We start from the raw sequence: 21,773 nt of genomic DNA, 5'->3' as shown, positions 1-21,773 counted from the left end.
ATGTACTGTGTCAGCATCGTCCAGTATCATGACCCTGAGACAAGGAATCCGTCCTGTCAGCCAATATGCCGTACAGTTTCAAATTTTGGCATCAGAGCTCAAGTGGAATGAGGAAGCCCTTACCTCAGCCTTTTGGCATGGACTTTCGGACCGACTCACCCGTGAGCTTCCCACTAATTTAAATGACATGATCTCACTCTGTAACAAGCTTGACCCGCACTTCAGGGAACGTCAGGCTGAAAAGCACAGAACTGACCGGCAAAGTTCATTCACTCCTCCCTTACCTACCCATCCACCCCCTTCCCCTATGGAAGAAGAGCCTATGCAGGTGAACCAAACCCATCTCTTTAAAGAGGAACATCAGAGAAGGATACTAAAAAACCTCTGCCTATACTGTGGAGATTCGGGTCACCTGGTGGCCTCCTGTTCCCGTAAATCGGGAAACGCCCGTTCCTAACTGACCCTGGGGACATCAAGTTAGGAGTTATGAGCCCGTCCCCAAATACTAAAGAATTCAAAATTACCTTAGCTATAGATCTCAAGTCTAAACCTGTCTTCGCTACTGCTCTACTAGATTCTGGAGCAGACGAAATGTCATGACTTCCAGCTTAGTTGATAAACTACAGATCCCTTGTTCATCTCTCAATCACGCAATTTTCCTGACCTCTGTAGATGGACGGCCTTTAGCTAATGGAGAGGTCACCAAAGAAACTCAACCAGTATTAGTCCGTATTGGAGCCCTCCACTTCGAGTCTTTAAAGTTCTTTGTGATACCTGAGACTTCTCAAGAAATAATTTTAGTATTACCTTGGTTACGCCAGCATAATCCCAGGATAGACTGGTGTTCAATGCAAATAATTTCATGGGGGACTGACTGTCAGAAATCCTGTCTTCCCAAGATACGACCTGTAAGGAAAACCGTTTCATTAATATCTCCAGTTATTCCTAAGGAGTACCAGATGTTCAGTGATGTTTTTTCCGAACTACCTCCTAACAGAGTATGGGATTGTCCAATCGATCTGATGCCTGACAAGATGCCACCTCGTGGTTGCACCTATCCTCTATCCTTGCCTGAGACTCAAGCTATGTCCAAATACATCCAGGACAACCTTGCAAAAGGATTTATTCATCCCTCCACCTCTACGCCTGGAGCTGGGTTCATTTTCGTCGGCAAGAAGGACGGTGGCTTAAGGCCTTGTATAGATTACCGGGGCCTTAATGATATAACAGTCAAGAATCGGTATCCGCTTCCACTGATCACAGAGTTGTTCGACAGGGTTAAGGGGTCCATCATATTCTCAAAGTTAGATCTGAGAGGGGCCTATAATCTCATCCATATTCACGCTGGTGATGAATGGAAGACCGCCTTTAATACAAGAGATGGACATTTTGAATACCTTTTGATGCCCTTTGGGTTATGCAATGCCGCTGCTGTGTTTCAGGGCTTTGTTAAATGATATTTTCCGGGACTTGTTATATGTCTCGGTTGTTGTCTATCTGGACGATGTACTGATTTTTTCGTCTTCTGTAGTGGAACATCATGAACATGTGAAGGACGTATTATCCCGTCTGAGGATTAATCACCTTTGCTGCAAATTGGAGATTTGTGTCTTTGGTGTGCCCAGTGTGCCATTCCTTGATTACGTCATCTCTGGCTCTAGTCTAGAATGGACCCTAAGAAGGTACAGGCGATTTTGGATTGGTCCTGACTTCAAACATTGAAAGCCATCCAGAGACTGCTTGGGTTCGCCAACTACTATAGACGCTTTATCAAGGGATTTTCATCATTATTGGCTCTCATTACAGCCCTGACCCACAAAGGCGCTAATCCTGCCCTATGGTCACCTGAGGCAGAAACAGCCTCCCAGCTCCTAAAACAAGCCTTTATTTCGGCTCCAGTCCTACGACAACCAGATCTGGATAGGCCTTTTCTTTTGGAAGTGGATGCGTCATCAGAAGCTGTGGGAGCAGTCATATCCCAGCGTTATGAGGACAATCGAGTTCATCCCTGTGGGTTTTTCTCCAAAAGGTTTTCTCCTGCCGAAAGAAATTATGCTATAGGTGAACAAGAACTCTTGGCAGTGAAATTGGCATTAAAAGAATGGAGATACCTGCTGGAAGGAGCAAAGTTTCCCTTCACTGTCTTCACTGACCATAGGAACCTCCTCTTCCTCAAGAATATCCAGTGTGTGAGCCCTCGTCTGGCCCGATGGGCAATATTTTTCACTCGGTTCCAGTTCACTCTGACCTTCCGGTCCGGAGCCCTTAATCAAAAAGTAGACGCTCTGTCCAGATCCCTCCTCTGTAATGACAATTCGGAGACCCAACGTAATTTCCCTGTCTTGGAGTCAAGAGTTTTTGCCAACATACAGTTACAGCCTCCTACTGGGAAGACTTTTGTGGCACCGGAGTTAAGGAAGCAGCTCCTCACCTGGGCTCATTCCTCTTGCTTTGCAGGCCACTCAGGTACTCGAAAGACTCTGGAATTTTAAAGAGAGGCTATTGGTGGCCATCCATGAAGGCGGACGTATTGGAGTTCATTTCTTCATGTAACTCTTGTGCTCAGCATAAATCTTCACATCAAGCTCCAGCTGGCGAGTTGTTGCCATTACCTGTTCCATCACGTCCATGGAAGTATCTCTCCATGGACTTCGTAATGGATCTAACGAACCCTCAGGGTTACACTACCATCTGGGTCGTAGTAGACCGATTTTCTAAAATGTTCCACTATATACCCCTAAAGAAACTGCCTACAGCTCCTGACTTGGCTCACCTGTTCGTTCAACACATATTCCGTCTCCATGGTCTTTGTGCTGAAATAGTCTCTGACCGTGGTGTTCAATTTGTAGCCAGATTTTGGAGAGCCTTATGTTCTGTTTTTCAAGTAAAACTAAATTTTTCCACGGCTTATCACCCACAAAGCAATGGATCTACTGAGAGGGTTAATCAAGACCTTGAGACCTTCCTGCGGATTTTTATGTCATCTTCCCAAGACAATTGGTCTGAATTGCTGCCATCCACTGAATTTGCACATAACGCCTCCTACCACTCTTCTACAAACCAAAATCCATTCCAAGTTGTCTATGGTCTTCATCCTCAGGTTCCTGAATTTCAAAGTCTGCCTGACTTCGATGTACCAGCCGTAGAGGACATTGTACGGAAATTTGCTTCTATTTAGACTCAAGTACGTGCTGACTTGGAGAAAGCGTCCTCCCGCTACAAACATCAGGCAGATAAAAGGCGTAGCAAGTTGGAGACCAAGTCTGGTTGTCCACCTGAACCTACGTCTTAGAGTACCTTCGATGAAGTTTGCCCCACGTTTCATCGGGGCCTTCTCCATCATAGAAATCATCAACCCAGTGGCTTATCGCCTTCAGTTGCCTCCTTATCTGAAAGTACCCAACTCTTTTCATATTTCCCTACTTAAACCCCTGGTACTGAACAAGTTCCACAGAGTCCTTCCTGTTTCCCCTCGTATCCAGACTGAAAAGGGCGTGGAGTTTGAGGTCTCCCAGGTGCTGGATTCTCGGCTTTGGAGAGGACGTTTGCAGTACCTGTTAGACGGTAGGGGTTCGGTCCGGAAGAGCGCTGTTGGACCGATGCCCGAGACATCCATGCTCCCGCACTCATCAAGAAGTTCCATGTTGCCCGTCCGGAGAATCCTGGTGAGTGTCCTGAGACCACCCATAAGGGGGCGACATGGTGGTCGACGGGTTATACCTGTGAGGTCACTGTGGCGGGGGGTGTCTGGCAGTGGCGCTGGTGCTTGGCGAGGGGCATTGGCTGCGTGTGGTTCTGTGCGAGCACATTGTCACTCTAGCTGGTGAGGCCTGGCGGTGCTTCCGTTCTCCGGCCATGTGATTCAGTTGTCCAATTCTGGTGGGTCATATGCTCTCTCCAGCCAGTCATGGCGCGGCACTTGGTATTTAGGAAGGTCCAGAACCTTCTTTCTTTGCCAGTGCAACGTGTTTCTCAGCAGCAGATGAGAGAGAGAGAGTTCCTGAGCTCGTTACCTGCCTCCTTGGAAACATTACCTAGCCTGTTACTGTGCTGGACTCACTTCAGCCTGCAAATTCACTTCAGCCTGCAATTCATTTCAGTCTCACCACACCTGCATGCTGGACTGTTCCTGCCTGTCACTATGTTGACATTCTCCCATTTGCTTCACTGCAGTTCTCAAGTACACTTCAGTGCTATACCTGGACGATTTCTTTTGCCATATCCATGTCTACTAAGTCGCTCATTAAAAGTTCCACATTTTCATTTAAATCTGCTTCTGTGTCTGCTCCTGTCACCACCCCGGGTCCACAACAAAACCAGAACCTCACAATAGGCATACTGCATATCATTTAAATCAGCAGAAGCTGCTTGTGCTAGCTATTCACATTGCTGTGCGAATAAGATGCATTTGAAGGTAAAAAGTCGCATGAAAATACACTCGGCGCAACCAAGTCACCCGGAGCTCCCGCGTTATGTGTGGTGCGACTTGTAGCGCACGGATGATAGATGTATGTGTGCACATCTGTATGTGTGAAACCACATCTGAAGTACACATCTGTAATTAACCATAATATGTATGTGTCTCCATGTGTTAGAAGATTTAGATGTAAACTACACTGAAGCAGGGACTGATGTGAATGACTAAATACTCTCTGTAAAGCACTGCATAATATGTGTGGACTATATAAATAATGGTCAGTATATAAATAAGTAGACTATTCATAGCAGTTATTTTGCTCCACTAACGTTCCCCAGTATCACGCATTAATAATTATAAAAAACTTATTTGAAAATATAATAAATGTTTAATAAACCATCATTCTCTCCCATGTATTTTTAGGGATGTTGCTTGTGACATCAGATACACAAGGGCATGACTTCCATGTATTTCAAATCCTCACTCACCCATGGTCCTCTTCCCAAAGTGCTGTCCATCACTTGTACACATTGCATCGAGGAGAAACTGAAGCTAAAGTAAGTTCTAATTCTTTGAAGGAAAATGCACTGCTTCTAGGTTTCAAATACAGTGATGTTGTGCAATGTCCAACTGCATAGTAATGTTGTTCTTGTTTTTATGCTGGATGCACTACCACAGTTTGTTTTCTTATTCAGTATACTCTAAATTAAGATATATTGAAAACAAGCGTTTAAAATAATTTAACTTGATATTATAACCATTTAATATACTGTACATACTGTAAGGGTTAAATTTGCTAAGATTCGTGTTGGTTCCGAGTCGATCCATTTTTAAACACGTATAGGATTCATTAAAATCGGGAGTTAAAAAAAAATAAAAAATTGGGTATTACCTAGCTCCCTGGTTTGTCAGGATCGTGTTTTCCGATGGTGTATTTGATTGTTCCTGTCTGTGTTTAAAACGGGGGAAAAAACGCGTGAGAATTTCAGAAGAGTAGCATCTTCTGTCATTCCGTGCATAACACATATCATATACTGTACCTATGCTTGTTTGAGCTGGAACGGGACACTCGTTTTTTTTTTTTCCGTTTTGCAAGACCCATTGGATGCTACTGGAGAAGAGGACAGAATCTACGCCAGGACATAGGTTAGTATAGGATTTTTTTTTTTTACAAGTTTCCTATTAGATTTCTATATGGAGAAGGGGACAAAACATTTGGTAGTAGGTAAGTATGTGTGAGTGTGGTAGGTGTGTAATAAAATTTTAAAGGTGTGTGTGTGTTTTTTAACTATTTTTTTACAGTGGGGGTACGAGTGCCGGCCGCCTGCTGGCACTTGTAGTTCCATAAGTGCCAATCGGCAGGCACGTTGGCACCTGTAGTTCCACTGTAAAAAACACTAGTTTTAATCTATTTCCAACACTATTACTTACTATTACCCTCGTACCCACCGCTCCAGGGGTGCGGGGAAGAGCCTGGGGCTTCAGCTTAGGCCTGGGATGTTCGGGAGAGGGGGGCCCCCTTTATTGGTGGGGTCCCCATCTTCCCTGAGCCCCCCTGGCTTGGGCTGACTGGCTTTGGGTGTTAATGCTTTGGCCGGGGAGACCCGGTGAAAGGGTCTCCTGGCTCTGGCATTACAACCAGCCGGATTTGAGCCCGGTGCTAATTTTAAAAATAGGGGGGATCCTTACACATTTTTTCCCCCTATTTTTAAAACCAGGACTGGCTCAGCAGCCAAGTGCTGGTTCTTAAAATAAAGGGGAACCCTACTCTACCCCTGTATTTTAAGAACCAGGACTGGGTCAGGAGGCCAGGGAGGGGAACCCCACGTCATTTTTTTTTAAACATTTAAGCATTTCATTCACAATAACAAAGCAGAAACATACACAGAACACACTGACCTGTGTATGTTTCTGCTAGACATGCTGCTCAGGAGGGGGTTTATTTGACACTTCTATTTGGACATCGAGATTGCTAGTATTACACTTGTGATTATAATCACGATTTTTTGGTAAATTCCCGTGTTGTATTCCTGTCTAGGGAAAGTACTGCCATGTTGAGATGATGTTGTATTTCTATTTGTATGTTTGGCTGCATTTTAACTGTGATTTCGTCCGTGTTTAACTCTAAAGATAGGGGATATACTCCCGTTTTTGCAATAGTAAATTCCCAAGTTTGAAAAAAAGACTCAACACTCCCGTACAGCCACATTCGGACCAACGAGAATCTTAGTAAATTTACCCTTAAGACTCATGTATGGTGAAAAAAAGGGAACATATTTGCACCTTGACAAAACCATGTTTTACTCCAGGTGGGGCAGGGTTAAATTATCCAGAGAGATGTGAGGGGCATGGCCTAGCTTAACTCTAAATTTCAGTGTGAAAACAAAGCTGCCCAGTACTTGTTCTCTACATTTAAAAGCAGCCCTTATTTTACCTGCATGCAATAAATAAATAAATGAATGCATTTGCACCCCCTGCTTTAAAACATAGTTTGTTTCAGGAGAAAATTGCTTCTTCTTTGCTCCTTTATTTGATTTATTCTTAACTCTGCATATTCCTCTATGTCCACATGGAGGGTATCATGTAGATGTATGTACAGTAGATGTATCTTTCAACAGCACAGTCTATAGATATGTACACCTGCCAGCCATAACATTTAAACCAGCTGCGTAATACTGTGTAGGTTCCCCCTCGGGACACCAAAACAACTCTGACCTATTGAGGTATGGACTCCACAAGATCTCTGAAGTTGTCCTGTGGTATCTGGCACCAAGACATTAGCAGCAGATTCTTTAAGTCCTGTAAATTGCGAGGTGGGGCCTACGTGGATTAGACTTTTTTTTCCAGCACATCCCACAAATGCTCGATCAGATTGAGATCTGGGAAATTTGGAGGCCAAGTCAACACTTTGAACTCTTTGTCATATTCTTCAGACCATTCCTGAACAATTTTTCTGGTGTGGCAGGGCACCGTGTCCTGCTGAAAGAGGCCACTGCCATCAGGGGATACCGTTTCCATGAAGGGATGTATTTGGTCGGCAAACAATGTTTAGGTAGGTGGTACGTGTCAAAGTAACATCCACATAAATGCCAGGACCCAAATTTTCCCAACAGAACATGCCTCTGACACTGCCTTTTCCAGCTTGCCTTCTTCCAATGGTGCATCTTTTGCCATCTCTTACTCAGGTTAACTACGTACACACACGCGGCAGTCCACATGATGTAAAGATTAATCAGACCAGGCCATGGTCCAGTTCTGATGCTCACGTGCCCATTGTGGGCACTTTCGTTGGTGGACAGGAGTCAGCATGTGCACTCTGTCCCAGTCTGAGTCTACATAGCCCCATACACTACCAACTGCGAAGCCAGCATTAATTTTCTCTGTAATCTGTGCTACAGTGCCTCTTCTGTGATATACTGTAAGATCAGGCAGGCTAGCCTTTGCTCCACATATGCATCATTGAACCAAGGGCACCCAGGACCTTGTAGGCGATTAACCAGTTGTCCTTCATTGGACCATTGGACCTAATATATCTCACCCCCTTGACTAGATGATCAATGTTATTCACTTCACCTCCTAGTGGTGTTAATGTTATGGCTAATGGGCATGTGTGTGTATGTGTGTGTGTATATATATATATATATATATATATATAAATATAAAAAGTGTGTATGTATGTGTGTGTGTGTATATATATGGATGTGTGTATATATATATATATATATATATATATATATATAGATGTGTGTGTGTGTATATATATATGTACATAATATATATATATATATATATATATATATATGCATACAAAATGACAATCTTGCTAAACTGCTGCTTTTAAAGTTATTAAATTACTTTTCAGTCTAATTGCATGGTTGAGACAATGTTAGGCTGCCAAACCATTTTGGATCAATACTTCATGATGACTCCCTTATTGTAAGATTATTTTATTTTGGTTAAATGTTAAGCCTAACTTAATTTCAATGTAGTTGACCTTATGGCCTCATTGTGGTTTTGCAGATAGATTAGATATTATGTATTCTTCTCATTTGACCTGTTATATGCTTATAGGGTTTTATTGTGCTTCATTATCAAAGTGGAAAATCTCTTGTTGATATCAGATTTACGGTAAGAAAAAAATGAATAGCCTGGTTTAGCTGAGAGGGTGTTATTAACACAACTACAGACACACATTTTTAATAACATAATGTTTCAAAGATTCTCCTTTTTGTAAACTGCAGTTCTCCATATGACACTAGATCAGGGGCGGGAACCTTTTTTCTGCCAATGGCCATTTTGATATATATAACCTTATTCGAGGGCCTGGTACAGGCCACACCCCTGTCACACAGGGGCGGGGCCACAATCGCCGGTGATTACAGCAATGCCTGGAGCATCTTGAGAATGCTCAGGGAGCTGTAGGGACGCTCCTAGCAGCACTGCTGCATAGATTTTGGCTGCAGGGCGCCATTCTAGGCACCCTGCTAGCCAAATGAGGCTAGCAGAAAAAAGCTCAGAGATCCAGACCAAATGATTCCTGTGGTTCCCCATTTCTGCACTAGATAGAAATCTCTGGAAAGTCTTCATCCAGGTAGTAAAAACAGTCTAAATCAAATTACGTACCCCGTGCACCAGGTATGTCATAGCTGAGAGAGTCATCTTAAGCTGGGTACACAGTAGGTTGAACTACCAACCTATCTGACGATTGGTAATTTTATACACTTACCAATTCGTCTGCCTGATGTGCTGGGCTTGACAGCGCATTTAAATCGCCCGCCCAGTTGAGCAGTCAATCACCATTGTGTACATCACCATGTATGCGGGCGCTCGGCAGGTCGGCCGTACACACCAGCAGATGGCCGATATATCTTTCAGATATATCGGCCATCTGCTGTGCTGCACAGCATATCGGATATGACTGTGAACGACGTCGTTCACAGACATATCCGCTGTACACAGCCGGCGATGCACTATAGATATCTATCAGTGTGTACCTAGCTATAAGCTGGACACACACCTGAAATTTTTAGCTACAGATTGACCGATCTGCAGATTATGGTTGTTCATACGGTATACAATCGGGAAACTGGCTGCCTTAATACCGACAACCAGCTTCCCGACTGTCATATCCCGGCGAGGGTGAAATGCCGGGCGTCTAGATGTAGACGCGTTACATTTTCCCGACGCCGGGAGACAGGCGCCCGGCATCCCGATTGAAGGGATGCCGGGCGCCGCGAGCGGATAGCTGCGCGGGGGAGGGTTAGGTTTAGGGCACCCGGGGGGGGACTTAGGGTTAGGCACCCCCCTGGGAGGGTTCGGGTTAGGCTAGGGGGAGGGAGGGTTAGGGTTAGGCACCCCGGGGGGGACTTAGGGTTAGGCACCCCTCCGGGGTACTTAGGCAGCGGGGATTAGGGTTAGGCACTTAGAGGGGGGATTATGGTTAGGCACTTGGGGGGGAGGTTAGGGTTAGGTACCCCTAAGGAGGGTTAGGGGGTTAGGTTAGGCTAGTTTATACTTACCTTAGCGATGATTGGGATTTCCAGCACTGTCGGGCTTCCGCTACCGGGAACTCTGCTTTTGTCGGCCAGGCGCTGCCATGCGGCCGGTGGTATTTCATACCGATTCCGTTCATACACACTGATCAAACATTGTTGCAATTAAAATATATATCTTTCTACTTCAGGTTCCATAGAGGGTCCACAGGGTTGACCTATGTATATACAGGCTTCCCCTGTGACGCAGCAGTCTGTGGTGCCCTTCCAGGCCCCTTTGGCGGCTCCTCCATCCTGGGTGGATGTGCTCTCCAACTCCGTACAAAATTTGGCAGCCACGTCTACGGCTTTTCAGTCAATGTTACAGAATGACATGCCTCCTAGGGCATCAAAACGCACACTAATGGCGCAGGCGGCGCATGTATCGGACTCCGAGGGGTCCTCAGATGATGGGGAGGTTCATGATGACACTGACTCGGACACATCGGTCCAGGAAGTGGATACCAAGTCGTCCATTAATGTGCGAGCGCTGGTTAGGGCGGTGCGAGCCATTCTCCTAATAGAGGATGAGGCACCAGCTCCTAAGTCGAAGTATCCTAGTTTAAAAAAAACTAAGGTGGCTTCTGCGGTGTTTCCCCTGTCTGATCAGTTGACGGATCATATGGCGGTGGCGTGGCAGGCGCCCAGTAAGAGATTCCTACCACAGAAGCGGTTGGCTTCTAATTACCCTTTTCCTGAGGCACATTGTAAAAAATGGGAAACTCCACCGGCGGTGGATTCCCACGTCACCCGTTTAATAAGGAGTGCTACTTTGCCATTACCGTCTATATCCTGCGCTGAAGGATCCCACGGACAGGAAAGTTGAGACTTGCTTAAAGACCGTCCATGGCCATCTCCTGGGTGGCCAAGGCCATTGAGGGTTGGGCCAACGCATTAGAGGATACCTTTCCGGACGACGCTCCGGATGTCCAGATGGCGTTGTTAGGACAGATGAGGGACGCTGCTTCCTACATTGGAGAAGCCTCTTTGGATGCTAGTCTGCTGACCTCTCGAGTATCGGCTGCAGCAGTGTCTGCCCGCTGATCCTTATGGCTGAGGTCCTGGAGAGCGGACTCCTATTCAAAGAAAGGCCTGGAGGCCTTACCTTTCAATGGAGAATTGCTATTTGGTACGGACTTGGACAAAATAGTGGATACCCTGGCTAAATCCAAGTCGGCTTTCCTCCCTTCAGCAGAAGCGCCTGATAAGGTCCGGAGCTCTGCCTTTCGTTCCTTTCGGGTTCAGGGTAAGGCAAAAGGTCAGTCCTTCCCGAGGAGGTCGGCGGCTAAGACCGCCTCTAAACCCAAGAAGCAAGCCTGGAGTGCTCGGCGCCCTTCTTCCAAGCAGGAGAATAAACCTGTGCCTGATGGGACGGGCCTCCCTCTGGTGGACCTCAGAGTGGGAGGCCGACTTCTCTAATTCGCCCAGTGTTGGCACAATACCACCACGGATGCCTGGGTTCGAGAAGTAGTCTCTCAGGGGTACGCCATGTCTTTTCGGGCCAGGCCGCCCCACCAGTTTTTTTTGCACGAGTCCTTCTCTGGACAAGTCCAAAGCTTCCCAGATTCAGGTGGCTATAAAATCCTTGCTACAAGTAGGGGTCATTGTTTCCGTTCCGCAGTCTCAACGCGGGACGGGGTACTATTCTACTCTGTTTCTGGTACAGAAGCCCAATGGTTCTCATCGCCCTATCCTGAATTTGAACTCTCTGAACAAATACCTCAGAGTTCCCAAGTTCAGGATGGAAACGTTACGTTCCATCATCCTGGCGATGGAACCCGGGGATTACATAGTCTCCCTGGATATCCGGGACGCCTATCTCCACATGCCCATAGCACCGGCACACCAGCGGTATCTGAGGTTTGCTATCCTGAAACATCACTACCAGTTTCGGGCGTTAACTTTTGGCCTTTCCACGGCTCCGAGGGTGTTCACCAAGGTGATAGCAATTATGGCCGCCCACCTTCGGGGCCAGGGTATACGGCTGCTGCCGTATCTGGACGATCTTCTTCTGTTGGCGAGCTCCCCGGAGGAACTTCTTCGACATCTACACCTGACCATTGCTTGTCTTCAGGCACATGGGTGGTTGATAAATTGGAAGAAGTCATCTCTGATCCCATCACAACGAATGGTTCATTTAGGAGCCCTTCTGGATTCTCGTCAGCAAAGGATTTTCCTGACTCCGGAAAAGGTATCCTCCCTACAACTGCGGATACACAGTTGCCTGAGCAGTGCCAGGGTGTCAGTACACTCGGCCATGAGAGTCCTCGGGTCCATGGTGTCGGCATTCGACATGGCGGAATTTGCCCAGTTCCATTCCAGGCCCCTGCAGGGGCAGATTCTATCGGAATGGAACGGGTTACTTCACCGGATCCGATCCCAGACACTGGTCTTGTCCTCGGAAGTGCGCCAGTCTCTAGCTTGGTGGCTTCAGCCAGTTCATCTCATCGAGGGTCGCCCCTTTTGGATCCCGGACTGGGTTCTGCTCACAACAGATGCCAGTCTCCGGGGTTGGGGGGCAGTGATCGGCTCGTTGTCTCTTCAGGGCCGTTGGTCTGCGGAGGAGGCAGTTCTTCCCATAAACGTGCTGGAACTGCGTGCCGTATACAGGGCTCTGCTGTCGTCAGGCACCGCTCTTCATGGAAGGGCAGTTCAGGTGCAATCCGACAATGCCACCACGGTGGCGTACATCAATCGCCAGGGAGGAACTCGCAGTCGAGCTGCGATGTCGGAGGTGTCTCAGATCCTGGTTTGGGCGGAGTGCCACCTTCCAGCAATCTCGGCAGTCTTCATCCCGGGAGTCCTCAATTGGGAGGCAGACTTCCTCAGCCGTCACGACGTGCATCCCGGAGAATGGATACTTCACCCAGAGGTGTTTCAACTTCTCGTGGACAAATGGGGACTGCCAGAGTTGGACCTGATGGCCTCCTGTCACAATTACAAGTTACCCGTGTACGGCTCAAGGACAAGGGATGCAGGCGCAAGCCTGGTGGACGCGCTGTCAGAGAAATGGACATTTCACCTAGCGTACCTGTTCCCTCCGATCTCCCTGCTACCTCGGGTACTAAGAAAAATCAAACAGGACGGGGGCACGTTTCTGCTGGTGGCTCCAGTGTGGCCCAGACGTCCTTGGTACTCCAATCTCAGGAGCTTGTCCGTCGATGCCCAGTTCCTTCTACCTCAGCGTCGGGACCTGCTGTCTCAGGGGCCTTGCCTTTACCCAGATCTGGGTCGGCTGTCTTTGACGGCGTGGCTCTTGAGACAGCCGTCTTAAGTTCCCGGAGCTTTTCAAGCTCTGTCATCAGTACCATGCTGAGGGTGCATAAACTTGCCTCTGCACGGATTTACCACAGAGTGTGGCACACTTACTTTCAGTGGTGTGAGTCCAGAAACTTTGATCCTCAAGTGTTCATGGTTTCTAGGATTTTGGCATTTCTGCAGTCAGGTCTTGACCTGGGCTTACGTCTTGCTTCCCTGAAGGTTCATGTATCGGCTCTGTCTGTGTGGTTCCAACGTAGAATCACTACACTGCCTGATGTTCACACCTTTTTCCAGGGTGTTCTTAGAATCCAGGCTCCTTTTGTGCCTCCAGTGGCTCCGTGGGACTTGGCGGTGGTTCTTCGGGTCCTGCAGGGACCTCCTTTTGAACCTCTTGAGTCGGTTGACCTCAAGTGGTTAACACTTAAGAATGTGTTTCCCCTGGCAATTGCTTCGGCCAGGAGGGTATCCGAGTTCCCCCAACTCGGATACCCTCCAGTGCTTTGCACTTTCCTGTAGTCTCCCCTTCTTAATTTTTCACCAGGACAGAGCAGTGCTTTGCACTTGTCCTGAGTTTTTGCCTAATGTGGTGTCTAAGTTCCACATCAATCAGGAACTGGTGGTGAAAGCTTTTCAGTCCCCTGATCTTACAGCTGGCGAGGCTTCGTTGGACGTTGTCCGTGCTCTCAGAATTTATGTTGATCGGACTGCTTCTGTTAGAAGGTCCGATTCTTTGTGTGTCCTCTTTGGTTTTCATAAGAGGGGTTGACCTGCCAACAAACCATCCTTAGCCCGTTGGCTCTGTTCTGTTATTAGGGAGGCTTATGTACAGGATCGTTTACCTGTTCCAGCCTCTGTTAAGGCTCATTCCACTCGGGCTGTGAGTCCTTCTTGGGCTGCTAGACGTGGTGCCTCCGCTGTTCAGCTGTGCAAGGCAGCCACTTGGTCTTCCATTCAGACGTTTTTGAGGTTTTATGCGTTTGACACCTTTGCCTATCAGGATGCATCCTTTGGGCGCAGGATTCTCCTTTCTGCACAGGAGCATCCCCGCCCTTAGTTGAACTGCTTTGGGACATCCACAAGGTCAACCCTGTGGACCCCCTATGGACCCTGAAGTAGAAAACAAGAGATATGGTAAGAACTTACCTTTGTTATCTCTGTTTCTATGAAGTCCATAGGGTCCACAGGGCGCCCGCCCTGACGCACCTGGCTTCAAATAGGCTGTGTCACCGGTTTTCCGTCTCCCATTTCTGTGAGTATGGTTTCTTGTGTGTTCCAGTCTTTCTTCTCTCTGTTTAGTCTCCTCCTCCGGCCTGGGCTGCTTACCAACTGAGATGCCTGTGGCTCGGGGGCGGGGTATAGAGGAGGATGGACCCAAGTGCATCCTGGGAGCAGCAGCAAAAGCTTTAACTGCGTGGTGCCCGTGGATCCAGATCCAGCTATACCCCAAGGTCAACCCTGTGGACCCTATGGACTTTGTAGAAACAGAGATAACATAAGTTCTTACCATATCTCTTCTTGTTCTGAGGATATTGGCCAATTAATATTTTACTCTGTACACACTGGCAGATTGTCTTTGTGAAAAATGCCAAATCTTCCTGCAATTTACATAGTGGGCTGGCCTACAAAGGAGCACCCAGGAATGGGAAATACACCCAAGAGTACATGTGTGTGTGTGTGTGTGTGTGTATATAAATTAATATAAATGTGTGTGTGTGTGTATCTCAGAAAGAGGCAAAACGTCATCTTTCATGGACAAACCTCATCATTCCTGGACAAAAGTCCATGGAAGATGATGTTTGTCCTTGAAAGATGATGTTTTGCCTCTTTCTGATACCCGATTTTTGGCGGGAAAAATCCAAACTTGGCGGTAAAATTCGAACCTATCCGAGCGTGCACATCCCTAATATATATATATATATATATATATATATATATATATACACACACAGTATATGTATGTTAAACATATATACATACATACATCACACACACACACACACACAGACGTGTAATAGATACCACTCTTGGGTGCGCAGTTGCACTCTGATTTATGTACGCCTTGGGTGGTTGAAAGCACTCTGCCTTCAGTCTTGTACGTCACAACACACACCAAGGTGTGCATATGTCAGAGCGATACCACACACCAAAAAGTGTTATATTTTATACACACACATGTAATAGATGCTGTATATCTATATTTTATCAATATTATTATTTTCTTTTATCACACCTCTATGTGGTCTATTTACATGATGTATTTATCAAATGGCAACTTTATTGCAATGCCCAAAGCTATTGCAAATAATTTCTTTAATAACTTGTGGCAATCGGTCTAAATATACTCTGTATTTATAACATCATTGCTAACACATATTATGACCTCCCAGTGTATCCTCATTATTTACTACCTATCTCTACACATTATGCCCCTCACATTTACCATCACACTGCCACATATTATGACATGAAGTGCCTCCACATTGTAATATTTTTACGCTACAAAGTATCCCATCACTGTGCCTTGAGGGGAGTGTGGGGTAAATCTATTTTATACCAACATGTCCTACAAGTTGTACCACACACAGGGCCTGAGTCAGACCCGGTTGCTATTTGCGCCGCTCGCTGGCTAAAAGGTGCCGGATATTTAAATAATGCGCTCGCACTGCTTGTATTAGCGAGCGGTGGCACTATTGCGCTTGCACCTGCATAAAGACGCCCCTTTGCCACTCGCAACAAACGTCATCTCCGGCAGTTGCAGGATTAATCGGGAACATCGAGAGCCATCAAAGCTGTTCGCAGCGCTTGTGGTAGCCTTTTCCCACAACAACATTTCGAGCAGTTCAGGCTAAAATACAACCCAGTCACGTGTGTAATGACGCTACTTTGCTAATTATGCACACCCATTAAACGCCGTTCTGATAGCCAGACATGCCTGCGTTCGCACATCCACACCCCCGTTAACAACCGCCTTCCCCTGTTACCACCCACAAACGGCACAATCTGTCACTCAAAATAGCGTCCCGACTGCGGGCTACGGGCGAGCACTTTCCCATCGCACTGACTCATTCGCGCATGTGCATTGCACATTATATACATGCGCAGTTTGCGAGAAATCGCTCAATGCGAGCGAGTGCAGCATAGCGTCCGGGTCTGAATCATGTCCACAGTTCCCATATCATAACATTGTACAGGGATGTAGCGTGGGCGGAGTATGTAGAGCTGAAGCTCCCAGTGGGGAGCTCCAAACACAGGTCATACTGCCCCAGCATTGCTCCCTCCTCCACATACTTCCCCAGCATTACTACCCCTTCCACATACTGCCCCAGCACTGCCACCACCCTCCACATACTGCCCCAGCATTTCTTCCTTCTCCACATACTGCCCCAGCATTGCTCCCTTTCCCACACCCTGACCCAGCACTACTACCACCCTCCACATACTGCCCCAGCATTGCTCCCTTTCCCACAGCCTGACCCAGCTTTACCACCACCCTCCACATACTGCCCCAGCATTTCTTCCTCATACTGCCCCAGCATTTCTTCCTCCTCCTCCTCATACTGCTCCTGCATTGCTCCCTTTCCCACACCCTGACCCAGCACTACCACCACCCTACACATACTGCCCCAGCATTGCTCCCTTTCTAACACCCTGACCCACCTTTACCACCACCCTTCACATACTGCCCCAGCATTGCCACCCCCTCCACATACTGATTCAGCACTGCCAGACCCTCAACATTCTGCCCCAGCATTGCCACCCCCTCCACATACTGATTCAGCACTGCCACACCCTCCACATTCTGCCCCAGCATTGCCACCACCTCCACATACTGATTCAGCACTGCCACTCCCTCCACATTCTGCCCCAGCATTGCCACCACCTCCACATACTGATTCAGCACTGCCACACCCTCCACATTCTGCCCCAGCATTGCCACCACCTCCACATACTGATTCAGCACTGCCACACCCTCCACATACTGCCCCAGCATTGCCACCACCTCCACATACTGATTCAGCACTGCCACACCCTCCACATACTGCCCCAGCATTGCCGCTCCCTTCACATTCTGCACCAGCACTGCCACCTCCTCCACATAATGCCCCAGCATTGCCACCACCTCCACACACTGATTCAGCACTGCCACACCCTCCACATTCTGCACCAGCACTGCCACCTCCTCCACATACTGCCCCAGCATTGCCACCACCCTCCACATACTGCACCAGTACTGCCAGCCCTTTCCAAATACTGCCCCAGCATTGCTCTCTCCTCTACACACTGCTCTTACCTCTGCATACATGTGCTTGCTCCATGCTACACCTCTGCCAGTGCCCAGCATTGCTCCCTCCTCCACATACTGTCCCACACTGTCAGCCCCTTCCACATAATGCCCCAGCATTGCCACCACCTCTACATACTACTTCAGCAATGCCGCCACTGTTCACATGTTGCTCCAGCATTGTCACCCCCTACACATGCTGTACAAGCACTGGCAGCCCCCTCCACATACTGCCCCAGCATTGCTCTCTCATCAACACACTGCTCTTTCCTCTACATACTGTACATGTACTTGCTCCATGCTGCAACTCTGCCATGGAGTGTCCACTCACCACTATGCTGCACAGACCCACGCTGAAGCCAAAGCTGCCGCACAGACAGCAACAATGCCGCAGCAACCACATGAACTATGGGGCATTTATCACAGTCATTTAAATAAAACAGCTCACTGCATGACTCACATAGTGGCCGACCTACTGTGTGATCGGCTGGTCAGCCGTACAGAGCTCAAGATGCACCAATATATCTGCTAGATATATCGGCATATGTTGAGCTGCAGGACCGACACGATATGTCTGTGAACGACGCCGTTAACAGACATATCGAGTGTGCACACCCACCGATGCACTATGCCATATGTCGTTTGTCGGCTGATTGAGCGAAATATTGCATAGTGTGTACCCAGCTTTACACAGCCAAGAGTCAGCGCATGTGTTGTCAGTCACAAATAAAAACAGGAACGCAAGATCAAGCCACATGGGCACAATAATCTGTCAGATTTATATATATATATATCTTTCAGATATATTTATAATGAACTCTATTGGCCATGAACAGGAAGTGGCCGGATGACTGACCTGCACATTCTCCAGGCAAATTCATAAGGTACAGTCATAGGCAAACGCAGGGTATGGGGATGGGGTTTCCGGTAGCCTGGAAACCCCACGCCATGATGAGTGACCACAATTGAAATAGCATATAATAATACATTTGCATGTTTTTAAGATCCACTCAGCGTCACAAATGAAATAATTAGCACGACCTGTTGTCTTTTAAAATGTGTGAGCCACCAAGGAACGCAGTTTCTAATACACATGCATATGCATTGCAGTGCGCGTGAGCGGTCGTCCACTGCGATCGGGATTGCTATCCCAGTGGCTTCGCAAACCCATCAGAGAGTGATTGACAAGAAGTGCCATTTGTGGGTGGTAACAGAGGGTGATCGGCCAAACACAGGCGTGCCAGTGCGTTTGAACGCCGTTGAATGGGTGTGCATAAATTATCCACTGCGATGCCCTGCGCAGCCTGAGGTCTCACTGCATACGCCGAGGGTTGCAATTTCTGAGTAAGGTAAGACGTTGTGCAAGTGTGCATGAGGCTGCGATGGTACTCGGTTGTACCAATGATTTTGCAGTCCTGCTAAACATTACAGATGTGTGTAAGATAAAGTGGGCGTCCTTATGGAATGGGATTGTATTGCCGGCGGCTGTATAGCCACCGGTTCAAATCCCGACAGCGGCTGGCCAAAGGGAGGAAATCCTGTCAGCGGAGGTAAGTACAGCTAACCCTCCCCTTTCCCCCCCCTAACCCTAACCCTCCTTTAGGGGTGCCTAAACCTAACCCCCTCTCCCAGCACCATAAACCTAACCCTCTTGGGGGGTGCTTAACTATAACCTCCCCCCGGGGGGGCGCCTAACCCTAACCCCCCCTTTCCCTAGCCTAATCCCCCGGGTGCCTAACTCTGAGCCCCCTAAACCTAACACGCACACCCCCCCCCCGCGCGCGATTAAGAGGACGGGCGCCCGTACCTACCTTGTTCGGGCCCGCGTCGTTCTTCTTTCCGGCGTCAGGATTATGTCAGGCGTCGGTATTTTGACCGGTCACATAACTGCATCCCGTCCGTATGTAGTGCTGAGATTGCATTGCAATCGCAATGGATTAGCATAGATTCGCAGTGAGACTGCGTGCATAATCAGTATTGCATTCACATATTGCATTCACATATTCACATGCATTCACATATGTGTTCCTTGCTGAATCAGGCCCATTGTGTACCCACTGCTATTTACAAGTATTGGTGGTATTTTGGTAACTGTCAAAAAATGATATTTATTGATAAAGCAGCAGTGGCTACTCACTTTAATAGCATGTGCAACTAGGCGGGGCTTAAAGTAGCCCTAGGGGTCACAGTAACAGAACATGAAATATCTATAAAGTGATTGCTGGTCTCTGAATGTTGCCCACATAAGAGGTGCGGAGGGGCAGCAGACAGTTTACATTCACCTCCCTCAATATAAGCAAGAATTATGTTTTTGATTCAATTAATGGCATTGGAGATTTAGTATATATGCACTAGACTCGATTCCATTATAAATCTTTTAGTATTAATAATGTTGTTATTTTTAACTTTTTATACATATATTCCTGCAGTCTGTTATTATGAGAGTGTGCCACTACACTCACAGTAAAAAATAGAAGCATTAGAAAAGAATGTAACAAAGATGAAAATAAATCATAAAATAATGGATATGTGTGTAACTGTAACACAGAACATAACCGTCTTTCCAGGTAATTCCAGTATGCTTTGCCAAGATCAAACTTTCAGCATTTGCTGATAACAGATCTAATTCAGAGATGAATAAAGTAGCATAGTAGCCAGGAGTGGCACCTGTCATTCGCGATGACAACTCACATACCAATACTTCTCCGCCGGATCGGGTCAGTCGTTTTGTTATTTTGCCAAGTCCGGGGATGCTACAGAGAGCGGTGCGAGGATGTAGGTGAGTATAGGATCTTTATTCCAGGTTCTCCCAATGGATTCTAAATGGAGAAGGGGGACGTGAACATCTGGCAGCAGGTAAGTATATGTGAGTGAGGTAGGTAGGTATGTAATAAAGTTGTAAGTGTGTGTGTGTTGTGTTTTTTAACTATTTAATTAACAGTGGGGGTACGGGTGCCAGCCACCTGCTGACACTTGTAGTTACACAAGTACCAAAGGGCAGGCATGCTGGCACCTGTAGTTACACTGTAAATTACAATTGTTTTGAACTATATACCACCCAGGGGTGCGGGGAAGAGCCCCGGGCTTCAGCCCAAGCCTGGGGTTTCGGGAGAGGGGGTACCGGCTTGGGCTGACCGGCTTGGGGTGTTAATGCTTTGGCCCTGGTGATAGGGTTTCCTGGCTGTGGCATTACATCCCAGTCAGTTTGGGTCCGGAGCTGGTTTTAAATACACGGGGACCCCTACGCTTTTTTCCCTCTATATTTAAGGGGGTGCTCTACACCTTTTTCTGATTTGTGTATGTTTGATCGAAACTCGCAGCTCAGGAGATGGTGCATTTGCAACTTCTATTGACTCCCTGATTTGGCTGCAAAAACGGCAGAATAGAGCAAAACGAATAATGGTAAATTCCCGAATTAGGCTGAAGTAAATAAAAAGTATTTCCGATTGGAGCCGATGGTGTATTCATTTCTAGTTAAAAAAAAAACGGCTGAATTTGCGGAATTTACACACCCGATTTCACCCAAAAAAATGAAAAAAAAAACACCCGATTTTAATAATAGTAAATTCCTGATAAGCAAAAAAGTTATATTTTCACCCGAGATTGCAATCTTGGACCAACCCGAATCTTAGTAAATTTACCCCCTAGTGTTAACTTGTCTAGGACTGGTGGAATCAGATGTTTTCCTGATAGGTTTTTGCATCAATAGCCAATTATGTTAGATTTTTCATGGCATGTTTTCCATTTGGAAAACACTATGGCAGATCCAAGTCATCTAACAAAATGCAGTTATGTAAGAAATTTTTTTTTCCTTCTTTAGGGTCCACAGAAAATACCTTGGGGGTATGTGGTTGGAGTTATCCAGGCACCAAACAGCTAACAAGCTTTAGCTCCCTGGATGCACTGGGTCCTCCTCCATATACACCCTTCCCCCGGCTACAGGCAGTTAGTTTTTTGTTTGGTGTGAGAAGGCACCTTACTGACAGTGGGACTGTGGCAGCAGTTCCAAACAAGTTTTATTTTTTTCTTTTCTTCTGAGCAGCGGCGCGTGCTGAGTGAGGGGAGAACTTGAAGCAGCTAAGCGTCCAGCTAGACGCCCGTGTCACCGCTCCGTCTACTCCCGCTGAGCCGCAACACCAGTAATGGAACTGGTGGTTTCGGTGGGCTTAGCCATCCCAGGACTGCAACCGGAAACATCGGGGATGCAGGAAAGGGTTCCCCGCGGCCGCTGACGTGGAGAACCATGTGGAAGTCCGTGCCTCCGGCGGTGGAGATTCGCCGG

General features: G+C 47.2%; 1 protein-coding gene across 6 annotated transcripts in view; it reads left to right on the top strand.

The window, feature by feature from the left end:
* BCAS3 (BCAS3 microtubule associated cell migration factor) overlaps positions 1-21,773 on the top strand; it is a 1,455,708-nt gene that overhangs the window by 483,324 nt on the left and 950,611 nt on the right. For all 6 annotated transcript variants that reach the window (XM_088446353.1, XM_088446352.1, XM_088446357.1 and 3 more), the window contains one exon: positions 4,841-4,974. In XM_088446353.1, the coding sequence (XP_088302479.1) occupies positions 4,841-4,974 (134 nt within the window). The remainder of the gene's footprint in view (positions 1-4,840; positions 4,975-21,773) is intronic.

Source organism: Taudactylus pleione, unplaced genomic scaffold (assembly GCF_031769625.1).
Source record: "Taudactylus pleione unplaced genomic scaffold, aTauple2 ptg000397bl, whole genome shotgun sequence".
NCBI classification, from domain to species: domain Eukaryota; kingdom Metazoa; phylum Chordata; class Amphibia; order Anura; family Myobatrachidae; genus Taudactylus; species Taudactylus pleione.
The sequence above is the reverse complement of the archived record's forward strand: the minus strand, read 5'-3'. Positions and strand labels throughout refer to the sequence as shown.